Raw genomic sequence first — 13854 nt, forward strand, 5'->3', positions numbered from 1 at the left:
TCTGGCATTTGTGCTGGATGTATGGCTCAGGCAGGCGGGGCGGAGCTGTCTTTAATCAGACTTTCCACAGAGCAGCGGCAGAGGGAGTGGCCGGGGCACTCAGTGATGGGCGTTATCGCTGCCCATCCACAAATTCCTCCCCTCCGACTTCGGATTTCAAGCCTGACCTCCTTTCCTGCTTTCACCAGCCCTAGAGCTGGAGGGGAAGGGTCACACAGGACTGGAATCTGAGAGCCCTTCACATTCTCAGGATTGCTGGGCTGTGAGAGGCAGCACGCACTTGTCTGGTGAGCGGACAAATTCCACAACGGCTGATGGCTCCCAGGAGTGGCTGCATGCAGGTACCTGCAGGGCTGAACCCCCCTATTCCAAAATCCACTTCTCCAAGTGCTAACCCACTCCAGCTCACAGCTGATTGTGAAGCCTCTTCACCCACAGTGCATCACAAAGGAGCAAAATTCCAAAACATTTTAATCCAGCTGCCTACGACAGCATCAAGAATTCCAGTGCAAACCACTTTGGGTTGTTTTCTACCCTCACAACGAGCCTACAGTCCACTACATCACACAGAGCTCCAATTCCATCTAGAAATAGCCTCCTGAAGTCTCTGTTGCAGGATGACATTCTTAAATTTTGTTTCCTTGTGTGCCACTGCTGGTGGTGACAGCAACAAATTGCAGGAACCTGCACGAATACCCAGGGTGGGCACAGAGCCACATCCGACCTCTGGCATGGAAGGTTTTGGCAGCAGAATTAATTCCTTGTCCCCTCCCCTGTGTCTCTCATGGCATGCTCAGATACCACAACAGAGTAACCTTGTTCTGCTACCCACCACAAATGCCTTGTCAGAGTCTCACAGGGCTCTCAAAGGTTCTTTGGATCTTTCCACCTGGTGAAAAGCAGGGCAAAAGTGGGGATCTGTGCATCCTCACCTGGGTAAGGTATTGCCCATCCTCACCCTCGGCGCACTGGCTCTCCCAAACTCCATCCATGGAAAAAACAATGCTCTGGGAAGGGAGCAAAATATTCCAGACAGCAGTGCCCAACTGGATCCCTGTGCCTTGGGCTTCTCTCCCTGTGTGACCGTGTTCACAGGGGTTTGAGGATGAGGGAAGAGATGATGATCTGACTCCATGTTTCAGAAGGCTGATTTATTATTTTGTGATATATATTATATTAAAACTATACTAAAAGAATAGAAGAAAGGATTTCTTCAGAAGGTTAGCTAAGAATAGAATAATAAGGAATGATAACAAAGGTTTGTGGCTCAGGCTCTCTGTCCGAGCCAGCTCACTGTGATTGGCCATTAATTAGAAACAACCACATGGGCTAATCAAAGATGCACCTGTTGCATTCCACAGCAGCAGATAATCAATGTTTACATTTTGTTGCTGAGGCCTCACAGCTTCTCAGGAGGAAAAATCCTAAGGAAAGGATTTTCCATAAAGGATGTCTGTGACATCCCTGTTTTGGATGCCAGCCACTCTAAGGATGCTTTGGCAAGAGGCACAACAGACAGCAGCTTTTCCTGGCTCTGTGTCCAAGTGTGTGCAGCCTGGAAGGATTTATCAGTGCCTCTCTGATCTGAATGCACATTATAGGGCACCAGCAGTGCAGGACTCAGGGGCAGGTGCTCCTGCACTGCTCAGGAGCTGGGGCTGTGGGAGCTTGGGAATGCTCATTATGAGCAGTGGAGTGGAGATCGCCTGCTCTGTTTGTAAACCTTTATAAAGCCAACATTTAGAAAGCAACTAATTACCATTTATGTCCCAAACAGCTGGCCTAGCTCCACATCCACATGCTGGGAGGTTTTGGTGCCAATCAGCCCACACATCAGAGCACAAAAGTGCCCCAGTGTGACTGCAGAACCTTCTAGCAAACAAACTAAACTTCTCACTAGCACTGACTTCAAGGATCCAAACACAGCAGTGTAAGAATAGAACAGCCACCCAAGCCATCATTCCCACATCATTACACTACAGACACTTGTCCAAGGTGAAAAGGGCACAGAAAATGTCCTCTGAGGTGCCACAGGGCAGTCCCAGGCTGCTGGCAGCTGATGTTACTGTGACACAGCCTCTGTCCCAGCTGTACCTGTCCTGACCCTCTCCCCCTCTGGATGGGACTAAGATCCATTCAGCTCTGAGCAGACACTTCAGGGAATTAAACAAACAGAAAATGCTGGTTTTGTCATCACAGCTCTCCCAGCTTTGTTTCAAAGAGTTAATCAAGGGGTCAGATGGATGCAAGGACAAGGCAGGGAGTGGAGAACTACAGTGAAACCAATTAAAATTGGTTCAGTGAAAGGTGGAACAAGATGATCTTTAAGTCACTTCCAACCCAGATCATTCTATGATTCTAAACAGAGCTGATATCAAGATAAGCTTATCTTAGATACAAAAGAAAGGGCATTTCATGGAAGTGACATGGATGAAGCTCCAAGACTCCCTGGCTGCTTGCACATCCCCTCCCCTGTGCACACCCTCATGCCTTGAGCACTGGAATCCTGGAGAAGTGACACAAGGACAGAATCACCCCCAGCAGCCCTGGGGACAAGCCCAGGAATGTCACCAGGGGTGCAGCCTGTCAGGAGCAGGGAGCAGCACCATAAATCACCTAACCTGACACATGAGGATCCTGTCCCAGCACTGCTCTGCTACTCCCAAAAATTGCAAAACTGACACTTTTTGGCCTTAGAAATGAGGGCTGATGCTGGTGGGGTTTGGTTGCCAGCACAAGGAAAGGAGCAGCTCACTGCACACACTCATCACTGAGCCATTTATTGACCCAAATGAACCTCCCCATCCCCTATCAATCCAGAAATGTCAATCCAGCCCACACTAAACACTGATTGATTTTCTACTCTAACGAGCACCGTGTCACATTTGTGTTAACTACTCATCAGTTCAGATAAGTGGTTTGCAATTAAGATAATTTGAGACCAGTACAAGTGTGGCCTGAAAAGGAGTTCAGCACAGAGAAGTTCACTGCTCAGAACAGACAGCCAGGTACCAAGCTGACAGCTACAGCAGAATTTACCTTTCCAAACAAAAAAAAAATTTGTCACAACCTATTTTTTGCCTAGGAAGGCAATAACTGGCTCGTACAAAGATTTCTTCCCAGATGTGAACACTCACCCTGCAGCAACACTGATTTCTGCTTTCCTTCCTTTCAGGTGACACCACAATCCTTTCACAGGTGCTCCCTTATTCTGATGGCAGGCAGGCAGCATTCCAGCAAAGCTGCACTCAGGGACAAACAGCCAACTTGACTGAAGCCTCCAGAGAAAAATAAACAGTTACAGGAGAGCAGCTCTGAGTTCCATGGCCCTGAGCCTGGACATAGCTCACATTCTCATCCTACACAGAGCCACTCTGTGGAATTTTCCTCCCAGTGCAAGTGGTTTGGACACCAGCAGCTGCCAGTTCAACACATTCAGGTTACAGTTGGAACTCTCCTGTCCCCACCTAGATCCGGAAGCTTCAGAGCAGACACTTGGCAACCACCCAGGTTTTGCATAGAGAACACCACATCTCTTGCAACATTTCCTCTTCACATGAAGCCCTCATGATCAGTGTGCCAGAGCAGCAGGGAAGTCCTCAGTCCCTCCCAGCACTCACTACCTGCCAGGCTGCCAGCACCAGCCATGCCCTGCTTTTCTCTCCAGGAAGTGCAGCTCGTCTCTCTTTTTACTCTCCTTTCCTTTCTGCTTCTTCCTTGTATCAAGCCACAAATACCTCAAATCAGATTAGTTTATATTTTAATCAAATAATGTCTGAAAGCTTTACCCTAATATGTAAATGGCTCATAACCATCAGCCCTTGTATTCTTTAATTATATCAGGCAAAGTAAAAAGACATTCTGCTTCTTCATTATGCTGTTTTTCTTAAAAGTTCTAAGAGACTTAAACACACCTGGTTTGGAAATACCTTTTGCATAAATTATCCCAAATTCCTCCTAGCTGTCTCAAATCCCTGCAAAAGCAGCCATGAGAGTGCTGTTTCTTCTGTGGGTTTAGGGGACACCTCTTTGGTGATCTTAAAGGACAATATTTTAAGGTATTGAACAGACAGGCAGCACTACAGCTCACCTGTACTATTTTTACAATCAAGACTCAAACAATTTACAGACCTGTTTTGTGCTGGAAACCAAATTTTTAAGTGCTGAAACTAAGCTGCAACTGAAGCAATACAAGAGCCAGGACAATGGGCATTTGTCCCCAAGTTATTCCATGAAGCTGAGCTTTAACTTCCTTCAGCTGAATAGTCTGAGAGTCCCCTTCTTCAGGAGGATGTGGAGGCCAACAGAGCAAAATGAGATTGATCAGAACTCTGATATGGGCTCATTTTGGCCTCACTATCTTTTCTGCCTCCCACACACCTTTATCTCCATCTAACTTTTCAAGCCTCCAGTTTTTGGCCTCTACTTTCCTTGCTGACCTCCCACTCCTTTTCAGTTTCTGCTTTTTCTATTGGTCTCCCACCCTCTCTCAGCCTCCACTTTTCCTTCTGGGTTTTCAGCCTCTGGTTTTCTCTCAGACCAGCACAGAATATTCAAACCCCCTCAAGGTTATGAATTTGTAAATTCTCTTTCCAAACAACCAAGTTCCACCTTAATATGTCCATCCACACTTTTTCTACACTCTAGCTGACCAGAAATAATCCATGTCCATCCTGACACCTTGCAGTCAGAGCTTGGGTTTATGTCCAAGGAAACCTGGTGGTTCTCTCAGTAATTCCAAGCCTGCTAGGATTATCACAGCACTGTACAGTTGTTTTAATGGATTTATAAAGTAAAACATGAGAATTTCTGGGATGGTAAAAGTTGATGTTCTAAGCTTTGCTGATAGCTCCATAAATTGCTGTTCCCAGGTCCTACCCATCAGATTCCTGGACAGATGATCAGCAAAATTAAATATAATCTGCATTCCCACAGAGTGCTATGGTTGGGCACACACAAAAACACACTCTGTACTTTTCTGCAGAACTTGCTTTTGATCCTCTCCCTCACTTATAAGAGCAAACAAATGCACGCACAAATAAAATGAGGATTTTGCAAGTCACATATTTTGTATTCACCTTCATTATGACACAAAGGTTTTCCTTTCTGTTTTCCAACAAAATTGTGTACAAAAAAACCTTGTAATTTTGGGAAAAATAAAAAATAAACTTTTTGAACACAGTATTTAAAATGAAGCACTTGGTTTACTTGAGAAATGTGATGGGTGCTCTGCTGGTTGTTTATTCAGAACCCCAAAACCAAAGTCAAACCCTGACTGTTGTTAAAACCTTTTCGGGTGTAATGGGTGGGGAGGGAAGTTTCCTGTAACATCTGTGAGAAATCCCACGCTAACACAGAGGAGCAGATCATGAGTCAGGAAAAGGCAGAAAAGCTCTCAACTGAACCCCAGTGTTCACTCAAAGGAGGCAAAAGAAACATCTGCTTTTCTGTCTGAGTTCCAGTTCTGTCAGAGAGAGAATTCCTGCCTTCCTGGTGCAAAGGTGTGGCTTTCCCTCCCAAGAAGAACAAGAGGCAATTTCAGACTCCAAAAGTCCTAAGAGTGGAGGACAACCTGTTATTTAAAATAACAAGGTGTGTGGACACAGAACAAGGCTTCCTGGTCTCTAATTTGGAGATTCAATAAAACTCTAGAGAAGCCCAACACTAATTTGTGCAATAATCTTCCCACCACACCATTGGACTCGCCAGCTTTTACTGCAGATCAAAACCTGAGCTGCAGCAGCAGCATTTGTAATGCAGTGCTGTGTGATGTTGCAAACATGCACCAGGTTTTGTTTTTTCCAAAATGTTGGTTATAGTGTGCAGCCTTGTAAAGGACAGAACTGCATATTTTAGTTATTAAACTTCACAAACAAGTCTGGCTGTTGAAAGTCATTTCCCTGAGTAAACAATGACTCAGTGTGGGCTGTATAATGTACAAGTTATTAGTTACTGTTAGTGAGTTTAAAAAAACTCAACTCTATACAAAGGCCTGCTTCAGAATGGAAAATAGTTTTCCTCCTACTTCCATAGTCCCAGTTATATTGTTTCAGTGGAATTTAATTTTCTAAAAAGCTAAACAGATCACTATCTCTTCATTATATAATTGGACATTGACTTAACTGGACCCTTCAGCCATGAACAATATGTGCAGTGTGAAAGCTGAGTTTACCTTTTTTTCTGTTCTCAGTTTGTCATTATAATGCTGAAATCAAGCTGATTCTTTCCTGGATAGGAATAGCCCATCTAGCCCAGGCATCAGGTGACAATGAAAACAGACATAAAGACAGCCATAAAATATTGAGGATATGGTAATGAAGAAAAATTCAATTGCAAGCTCAATAAAATCCTCTGACAAACACTGCTCCCTAGTTGAATTACAGCTCCTTCCATAATCCCCCTCTTCATTAGCAAAATGGCCAAACACACCTGGTGATTGTCAGCTGGCAGAAGGCACCAGGACCACTCTGTCTAATGAAACTCAGCTGCTGAGGCACCAAGGAGGTTTTCCTGCAGCCTCCAAGCCCCTGCAAAGGCTGCTTTCCTGTTCCAGTGTGCCCTGTCCCAGGGTAGGAGCACATCTCTGTGTTAGCTTTTGGAAGGGGGAAATCTCTGGTCAGACTAAAAGGAAATACAGAGTGAGATCACAGAAAATCCTGAGCTGGAGGGACCCACAAGGATCATCTATTCCAACTCCTGGCCCTGCACAGAGACCCAAACAATCCCACCCTGAGCATCCCTGGGAGTGTTGTCCAAACCCTCCTGGAGCTCTGGCAGCCTCGGGGCTGTGCCCATTCCCTGGGGAGCCTGGGCAGTGCCCAGCACCCTCTGGGAAGAACTTTTCCCTAAAATCCAACCCAAACCTGCCCTGGCACAGCTCCAGCTGTTCCCTCCTCCTGTCACAGGGCAGAGGTTGGTGCTGCCCCTCACGAGGAAGCTGCAGCCCCCAGTGAGGTCTGACCTCACTCTCCTCTTCTCCAGGCTGAACAAACCAAGTGACCTCAGCTGTTCTTTACAGGACTTCCCCTCCAGACCTTTCATCATCTTTACAGCAAACTCTGTGGTGAAATTTTACTAGAAAAGCGCCTTCAAAAGAAATCACCAAAATAAATGTCAAGGCACAACAGCTCTAGCTTGCAGAGCCCAGCCTGCAGGCTGAGTGCCATCACAGCTGTGTCACAGAGCACTTTTTAGTCATTCATGGACTCTCCATTTCCTGGCAAATATCACAACACATTTTGACACGACATTCTTCAGCACCAACAATGACACTGCCCATTCAGTGACAGAGCTTTCAGTGGCTGCAGCCTGCTGTACCTCCCATCCCTGGGATCCCACTGCCCACAGGGCAAACACTCCAAAGGTGCTGCCAAAATGGCAAATTCTACATCCAGTTATTATCAGCTGCTGAACAGAATCACAGGAAGGGTGGTGGCCAGGCTGGCCCAAGGTCACTGTGCTGGTTAAAGGGCTGAGAGTGTCCCAGGAAAGCTGGACATTGGCACCTGACCAAATGCTTTCCTAAAGAAAAAAGCTGCCAGGGAGAGCTATCCATGCATGCATGAATGCCACAGGAGTTCTAAATACTAACCTTTACTGCCTTCAGTACAGGAATTTAATATAGAACAGACTACACTGGAGATATATAGCAACAGAAAAGGTACTGGCTCTGCTGCTCCTTGCTGTATTTAAATGTTAAAATATTTAAATAAGGGAGGGCAGGGCTGTAAGGAACACTTCCACCCCCACAGAACATGACTCAGTTACAACAAATTACTTGAGATTTGTCCACTCCAAACTTCTGCCATAATAAGCTTTGTTAGCCTTTCACATTGACTTGTGCTGCCTGCTTACATCTTTATTAATGTTTTCTGGAAAGAGCTGGCCACCCACCCCACTAATACATCAACAAGAAATATGCAGAGGAGGGCACAAAACACAAAGCAGGATATTTTCCAGCAGAGAGATCCCTGAATCCAGGCACAGAGAGGCACAGCACAAGTGGCTCCCTCCAGGCAGAAAAAGAACCGTGCTACAATCTCACAGGAAGACAAGGCATGCAAACCTCACCCACCAGAGCTGACAGCAAGGCTGGATGGATGGTTTCTGGAGAAGCCAGGGATAGCAATCCTAGGCAGAGCCAACCACATCACTCAGGAGCTGGTTGCACAGCAGCAAGGCAGCGTTTAACACAGGAAAAGCCCTGACAGGAGACACACACATGCCACAATTGCAATCACTTCATGACAGCACAAAGGGCACACCTGAGCCCAGCCCTCCCTGCCTCTGTGCAGATGTTGCTGTGCTCACACTGAGATCTGGGCTGGGGAACTGCTCCTCACAAATCCCCTCTTTGTTTGTTTGGCTGCTCAGTTCTGATTTGGATCAGTTCTCAGCAGTTAACCACCTCTGGCTGCCACTGCCAGAGGTAACCCAAAGCACAACACAGATGGTTTTCCCCACCACACAAATCAGCCTTTCTGAATGGCTCTTCAGCCTGTGTGAAAGCACAAGTGATTGAGTTACACCTCTCACAAATGGCTGTGGCACACACCAGCCCTGGGGAAATTTCTACTTTGAGTTCTCTCCACTCATTTTCTGCAGCACCTGTAACACTCCAGCTTCTCCCAAACACACTCTTGTCCTCCAGAAGGCACAGCTGGTTATCTGAGAGCAGTGCTCACTCATCAGCCCTTTGAACTGGGGGGGCAAAGTGCTGCAGCCAGTGCTCCTCAATATTTTCCATGCTGGAAGCATTCACAGCTGCCAGGTAAGGGCCAGGGGAAGGGGCACTGGGAGCTGGGTTTAGGCACTGTCCTGGGACTGTGGCAGCTGCTGCAGTTTGTTTTTCCTGCATTTGGAGCAGACTGTTCCTTTGGACAGGGGGAGAGGAATTTGTCCTGTTCCTAGAAAGCATGTGGTTCCTAATGCAGTAATGAGCAACATGACACTACAAACAGAAAAATCCCAAATATCTGAACATATTAGATAGACTAAGACTATCTTGGCTTTGCATAAAGGCATCCATAGAGTTTGAGCTTATTCATAAAAAGAAACATTATATTTAATGTTATAAAGCATTCTTAGCCCCCAGTTTTTTACTGGCCTTCCTCCAGTGGGGTTAGATCAAATAAAAAAATTAAAATGGCTTGGCTCATTTTGTCAGGATCTATGCAAGTTCTCTTACAGTTGTTATAAATCCTGAAGATGTACTGTAAATCACAAGTTTCTTCACTATTAATTATGCAGGAGAGAACAGAAATTACACACTGTGCATACTGACTCACGTGGGATCTCTCAGTCCTTAGTGTGTTATGATTCACACTTTTTTTTTCTCTTTAAAAATAAATCTATCCTTTATACCATGATAAATTAGAACATGTGTTCAGTGTAGCTCTCCATTGGTCCCTGCCAGGCAGAACACAAAATTCATATTTACACAGCCCCTCCCTAGAACACAGGATTATATCCACTATCAAAACTAAAACCCCTGAAGTGTTATGACAGTGGTTGCCATATCAGGGCCTACTGTGAAAATTAAGAACTCATCAGTCCCATAAGCCTTAGGCAGTTTCTAAAAGTTTTGAAAAGGTGCTGACAACCGGCAATTGTCTATTGCTCCAAAAGGGGATGAAAGAAAAATGCCTTTCTTTCCAAGCACTCTAAGATGTGGTTCTGTTTTCATTGCTTGTCCCACCAACCAAGCAAATTTTCTCATTTGTCACTTTTAAAAACTAAGCAGCTGCCATCCACAAGTAGTTCTGGAGGAGCCTTCCCCCCCCCCCCAGCAACTGTCAGAGAGAGATTAAATACCAGAATAATCTCTGTATTGTATCTCAGAAGCACTTTTCCTCTGCAATCCTCCCAACGACAAGAATGCAGCTCAAGCCAGCTTACTTGGAAAATTCAAGTTACTAGAATGAGTTGCTCATTCAGGCAGAGTCAGATTCCTCCCATGAGTCACTGTCACTTAAAACAATTAACTCCAGGTACATTAGAACTGGGGAAAACCGGCATGGAAAGCAGCACTAGAGATGGGGACCCTGAGCCTCAATGGGGACGCAGACCTGTGGTCTAAATTGAGAAGTTAAGGAGTTTGACCATCTCCACCTGTGACAGAGGGCTAAACAGAAAGGGCACTTCCCCATGAAGTGCTTTGAGGCACCTGTGCAAGCACTGGCAAAGAAGGAAGAATTCCTTCAATGCGAACAGTCAGCGCTGTGCCCAGCAGGGTGGATCACACCCAGGAGCTGTAACGCAAGTTCGGGATGTACGGGAAGCCTGTCTTGACAAGGGCAAGCCGAGCCGCCCGGAGCCCCGGCCGTGTCACGGCCACGTCTGAGACCCGCCCTGCCCGGCCCCGGCTCCGCTGGGGCTCGGCCCGTGCCGGGCAGGGATGCGCGCACGGAAGCGTTACCGGAGTGCACCGGGAACCGGGCAGCGAGAGACTGCTGCGGGCAGCCGGAGCCACGCCGTGCCGCCAGCGGGATGCCGGCTGCTCTACCCCGGTCATCTGCTCCTTCCGCGCAGAACGCTCCGAGTTTCCGGGAAGGTTCGGCGGCTGCGGGGAACGGCCGAGCCGCGGCTGCCCCCGCGCCGCCCCGCGCGCCCCGCGGCCACCATGTGCCCGAGCGCCGGTACCGCCGGGCGGGACGGACACACCGCGCACACCGACAGACGGACAGAGCGCCCGCTCGGCCCTCCCGGCCCCGCTCACCTGCGCTCGGTGGTGCCCCGGGACGCGCGGCTCGGGGCCCTGCGGCGGCTCCGGGAGCGCCTCGGCGCCGACTGCCCGCGGGAGCCCGCGGCGCGCCGCTAGTGAGCATGTCCGAGCGCCGGGCATGCGGGCTGGGCTGGGGCCGCCGCTCCGCCCTCACCTGCACCGGCCCCGAGCTCCGCCGCCGCCCCGCCTCGCCCCCCGGGCCGCCCCGCGATCCTCACGGTGTCCGCGGCAGCAGCAGCATCCTGCTGGGCAGCTTGTGCAGAGAGCTGCTGTTAGCTCCGAGGGCAGACGCACCTGTCTGCTGCAGACGGACAGATAAACCTGGAACGCTGTCGGTAATTCTACCGGCTGTGAGAGACATCGGGAGTGCGTGTTCCTGGGAAGGACGCAGGTGGAGTTCATTGCACCCAGCTCGGGTAACCATCGGCTGTGAGCAGCGCATTGGTTCATCCCACACAGGTGTGAAATACCCCAGGCGGTCTCGTCAGGATCTACAGGAAATTCTACGCACTGAACTCCAACAGCCTGAACCGCTCTGAGTTAAAGAGTAAAAAGCTCTGCTCTTGCCACTCCTGCAGCAAAGTATCTTAATGTTTCTCTAAAACCACCCCTATCTGGCCATTCATGCAACACCAACCCTGCTTGACACACAAAGTAGCAAGTTATTATTTCATGGAATGTTCATAAGTGTTTAAAACTTTTTAGGAAGTTGAACGGATTCCTTTTCTCTCTTTGATGTCTTCCCCAGGACCCCGGCACACGCTAAGGTTTAAAGGAACATTCACCCCTGAGAACAGCATTTCAGTCCTGCCAGTGTTCCCTAATAACACTACAAATGAGTCAGTAACACTCCTGCAAACCAAAGAACACCAGAATTGCCACTGTCTCCTCTCCCAGCAAGGCAGAGGGAGCTCTAGGTTTTTTCTGAAGTAAAATGACTCTACCTGCCGATTGTGTAACCACACAGTAAATGTCTCAGCTCATTTTCAGATTGAGTTTCAGATTAGTCACTAGAAAGACAATGCTAGGAAACAGCAGCAACGTGCACAGATGTGCACTTCAGTACAAGATGGCTCTGCCAGGGCTGAAGATCTGTTAAACAGGTTTTAAATAGCTATGACAGAGTGAAATTCAGTTGCACTTAGGTACTTCCAAACATTTTAAATTTTACATAGTTCCTTTTCTTTGACTCCTTTAATTAAAAATTATACAAATGCAGACAGAAAATATTCTGAAGCAAAACACGCGGAACAGCCATTAATTCCAAGAAAACTGAAATTATTCTTAGAGAAGTACCATCCTTCTCAACTGTTTGTGTCAAACCAGAAAAGATCAGCTCATGGATTTCCATTTGCTTACATACAAACCCTGAAAACAAGTCAATAAAGTTAACAGAATATTCAGTTCTTGAGATATTTATAAGTTTGTTAATATGTGCCTGTACCACTGAATTTTCCATATGTGAACCTTACTATAACATTCAGGGCATGAATCCCATGACAGCACAACCAACATAAGAGGAACAAAACAACTATTTCAAAGCTGTTCCCTTCCTCTGCTGTCTGAAAGTGCTCCCAGAATTCTGACAGAATTCATACAGCCAGGCCAAACACCAGCTTTGGTTCACTGCAGTATCTCTACAGAAAATAAATCTTAATGTTTTTCTGAACTCCCACTCACTTCACTGCTACTAATTCCATCCCAGATAGGAAAAACTGTTCACAACACAGCTCCAGTCCCTCCAATGACCAAGCAGCCTTGCAAACCCTTCCATTCTTACCCTGGGGTTGCTCAGTTCAGATCTAGGTTGGTTACTGTGGAAGCAGCAGTACCAGAAGGGAACAGGGAACAATAAAAGCCAGGCTTACAGTGCCGCGCTGTGCCTTGCGCCCGACCACGCGGATGATTTCTCCTGTAGGGACACGTTCAACCTGCAGCTCCATTTTCCCAAGGAAAGTCAGTAAATCCCTCTATTCTTTATGGATGGTTCTGGTTTCAGTGTGCAGCAACAGCAGCAGCCAACCTTGACTAAGTGCAGCCTTTGGTTCAGAGCCCTGTTGTGAGAGGAAAAGATGAACCTCTGTATTTATACCAAGTGTTAGGTGTGAGCTGAAACAATGAAGTTCAAGATTGGTTCCCACTCATTCCAATGTGCCACGACAGTTCCAAGAAGCCTAAATTTATGTTTGTGTTTATTGCCTCCAGCTTTGTTGCTGTTCCATTTCTGTCCCAGCAGGCTCAGAAAAGTCAGGTCGCTGCGGATGCTGTTCCAGAGGTGTTGGCACGAAACAATCCCATGGTGGACTTCAAAAATCTACCAAGAGATTTTGTGCAGAAAAAAATCCTTCATCTTTGCCTCCAAGAGCAAGCAATAAAAAACCCTGACTGCTCCCATGGTAAGTACAGGAAGTTCTGCAAACTGCTGCAGAATGGAATCATTATTAATTGAGTCCTTGAGTAGCTAACTAATCATGGCAAAGGAAATTAATTGGCACGTTACTGCATGAAAATTCCTACAAATAGGAGAAAAATAATCTGGTGAATGCTGGTTTAAGTTCAATTACAGAACTTTACAAAGATCATGCCATCCATTAATGGAGTGGCCAGACCTATCACTCTCCAAAAAAAAGATATCACATATCCTGCCTGTGACTGTGGGGGAAAAAAAATCAGTTTAAATTTCAGGTATTTTAATATTTGCTCAGGAGGTAATTCCTTCTATCTTCTTGGAAGAGCCAAACTTGAATTTTCAGCTCTACTACAAACCAACTGGAGTTGATAATGCTTGCCAAGAAAGCATTAACAAGATTAATTAACAAGATTACCAAGCACTGGCCACTCCAGAGCAAATACAGGTAACACAGTTCTGTTCAGCAACTGCAAAGAAAAGTTCTGTGTTTTGTATCTGGAATTATTCTTATGCTTCCTTAGTTGCTATACACAAGATCGTTCCAGTCCAACAATTGTTTCCTTGAGCACTTACTTCCCAATACAGAGTTCTACTAAAAAATAAATAGACTTTATCACATTTTCAAACCCAACACTGTCACTTCCCCAAACAAACCCACCCTATTCTCAGTAATGAGGAGCAATACCCAGCCTGATTTACCTCCCCTTTCTATGGACAAACA

General features: G+C 46.7%; 1 protein-coding gene across 3 annotated transcripts in view; it reads right to left on the reverse strand.

Moving 5' to 3' along the window:
- MYO1C (myosin IC) overlaps positions 1-12770 on the reverse strand; it is a 51526-nt gene extending 38756 nt beyond the window's left edge. The window contains exon 1 of one of the 3 annotated variants that reach the window (XM_059487117.1): positions 12592-12770. In XM_059487117.1, coding sequence (XP_059343100.1) covers positions 12592-12666 — 75 coding nt within the window. In that variant the 5' untranslated portion in view covers positions 12667-12770. Of the gene's footprint in view, positions 1-3137; positions 3157-10717; positions 10773-12591 lie in introns of those variants that run through there. The other 2 variants (XM_059487119.1, XM_059487120.1) reach the window with 2 other exon arrangements.
- Between the last annotated feature and the right edge of the window lie 1084 nt (positions 12771-13854).

This window comes from Ammospiza nelsoni, chromosome 21 (genome assembly GCF_027579445.1).
Source record: "Ammospiza nelsoni isolate bAmmNel1 chromosome 21, bAmmNel1.pri, whole genome shotgun sequence".
In the NCBI taxonomy this organism is placed as follows: domain Eukaryota; kingdom Metazoa; phylum Chordata; class Aves; order Passeriformes; family Passerellidae; genus Ammospiza; species Ammospiza nelsoni.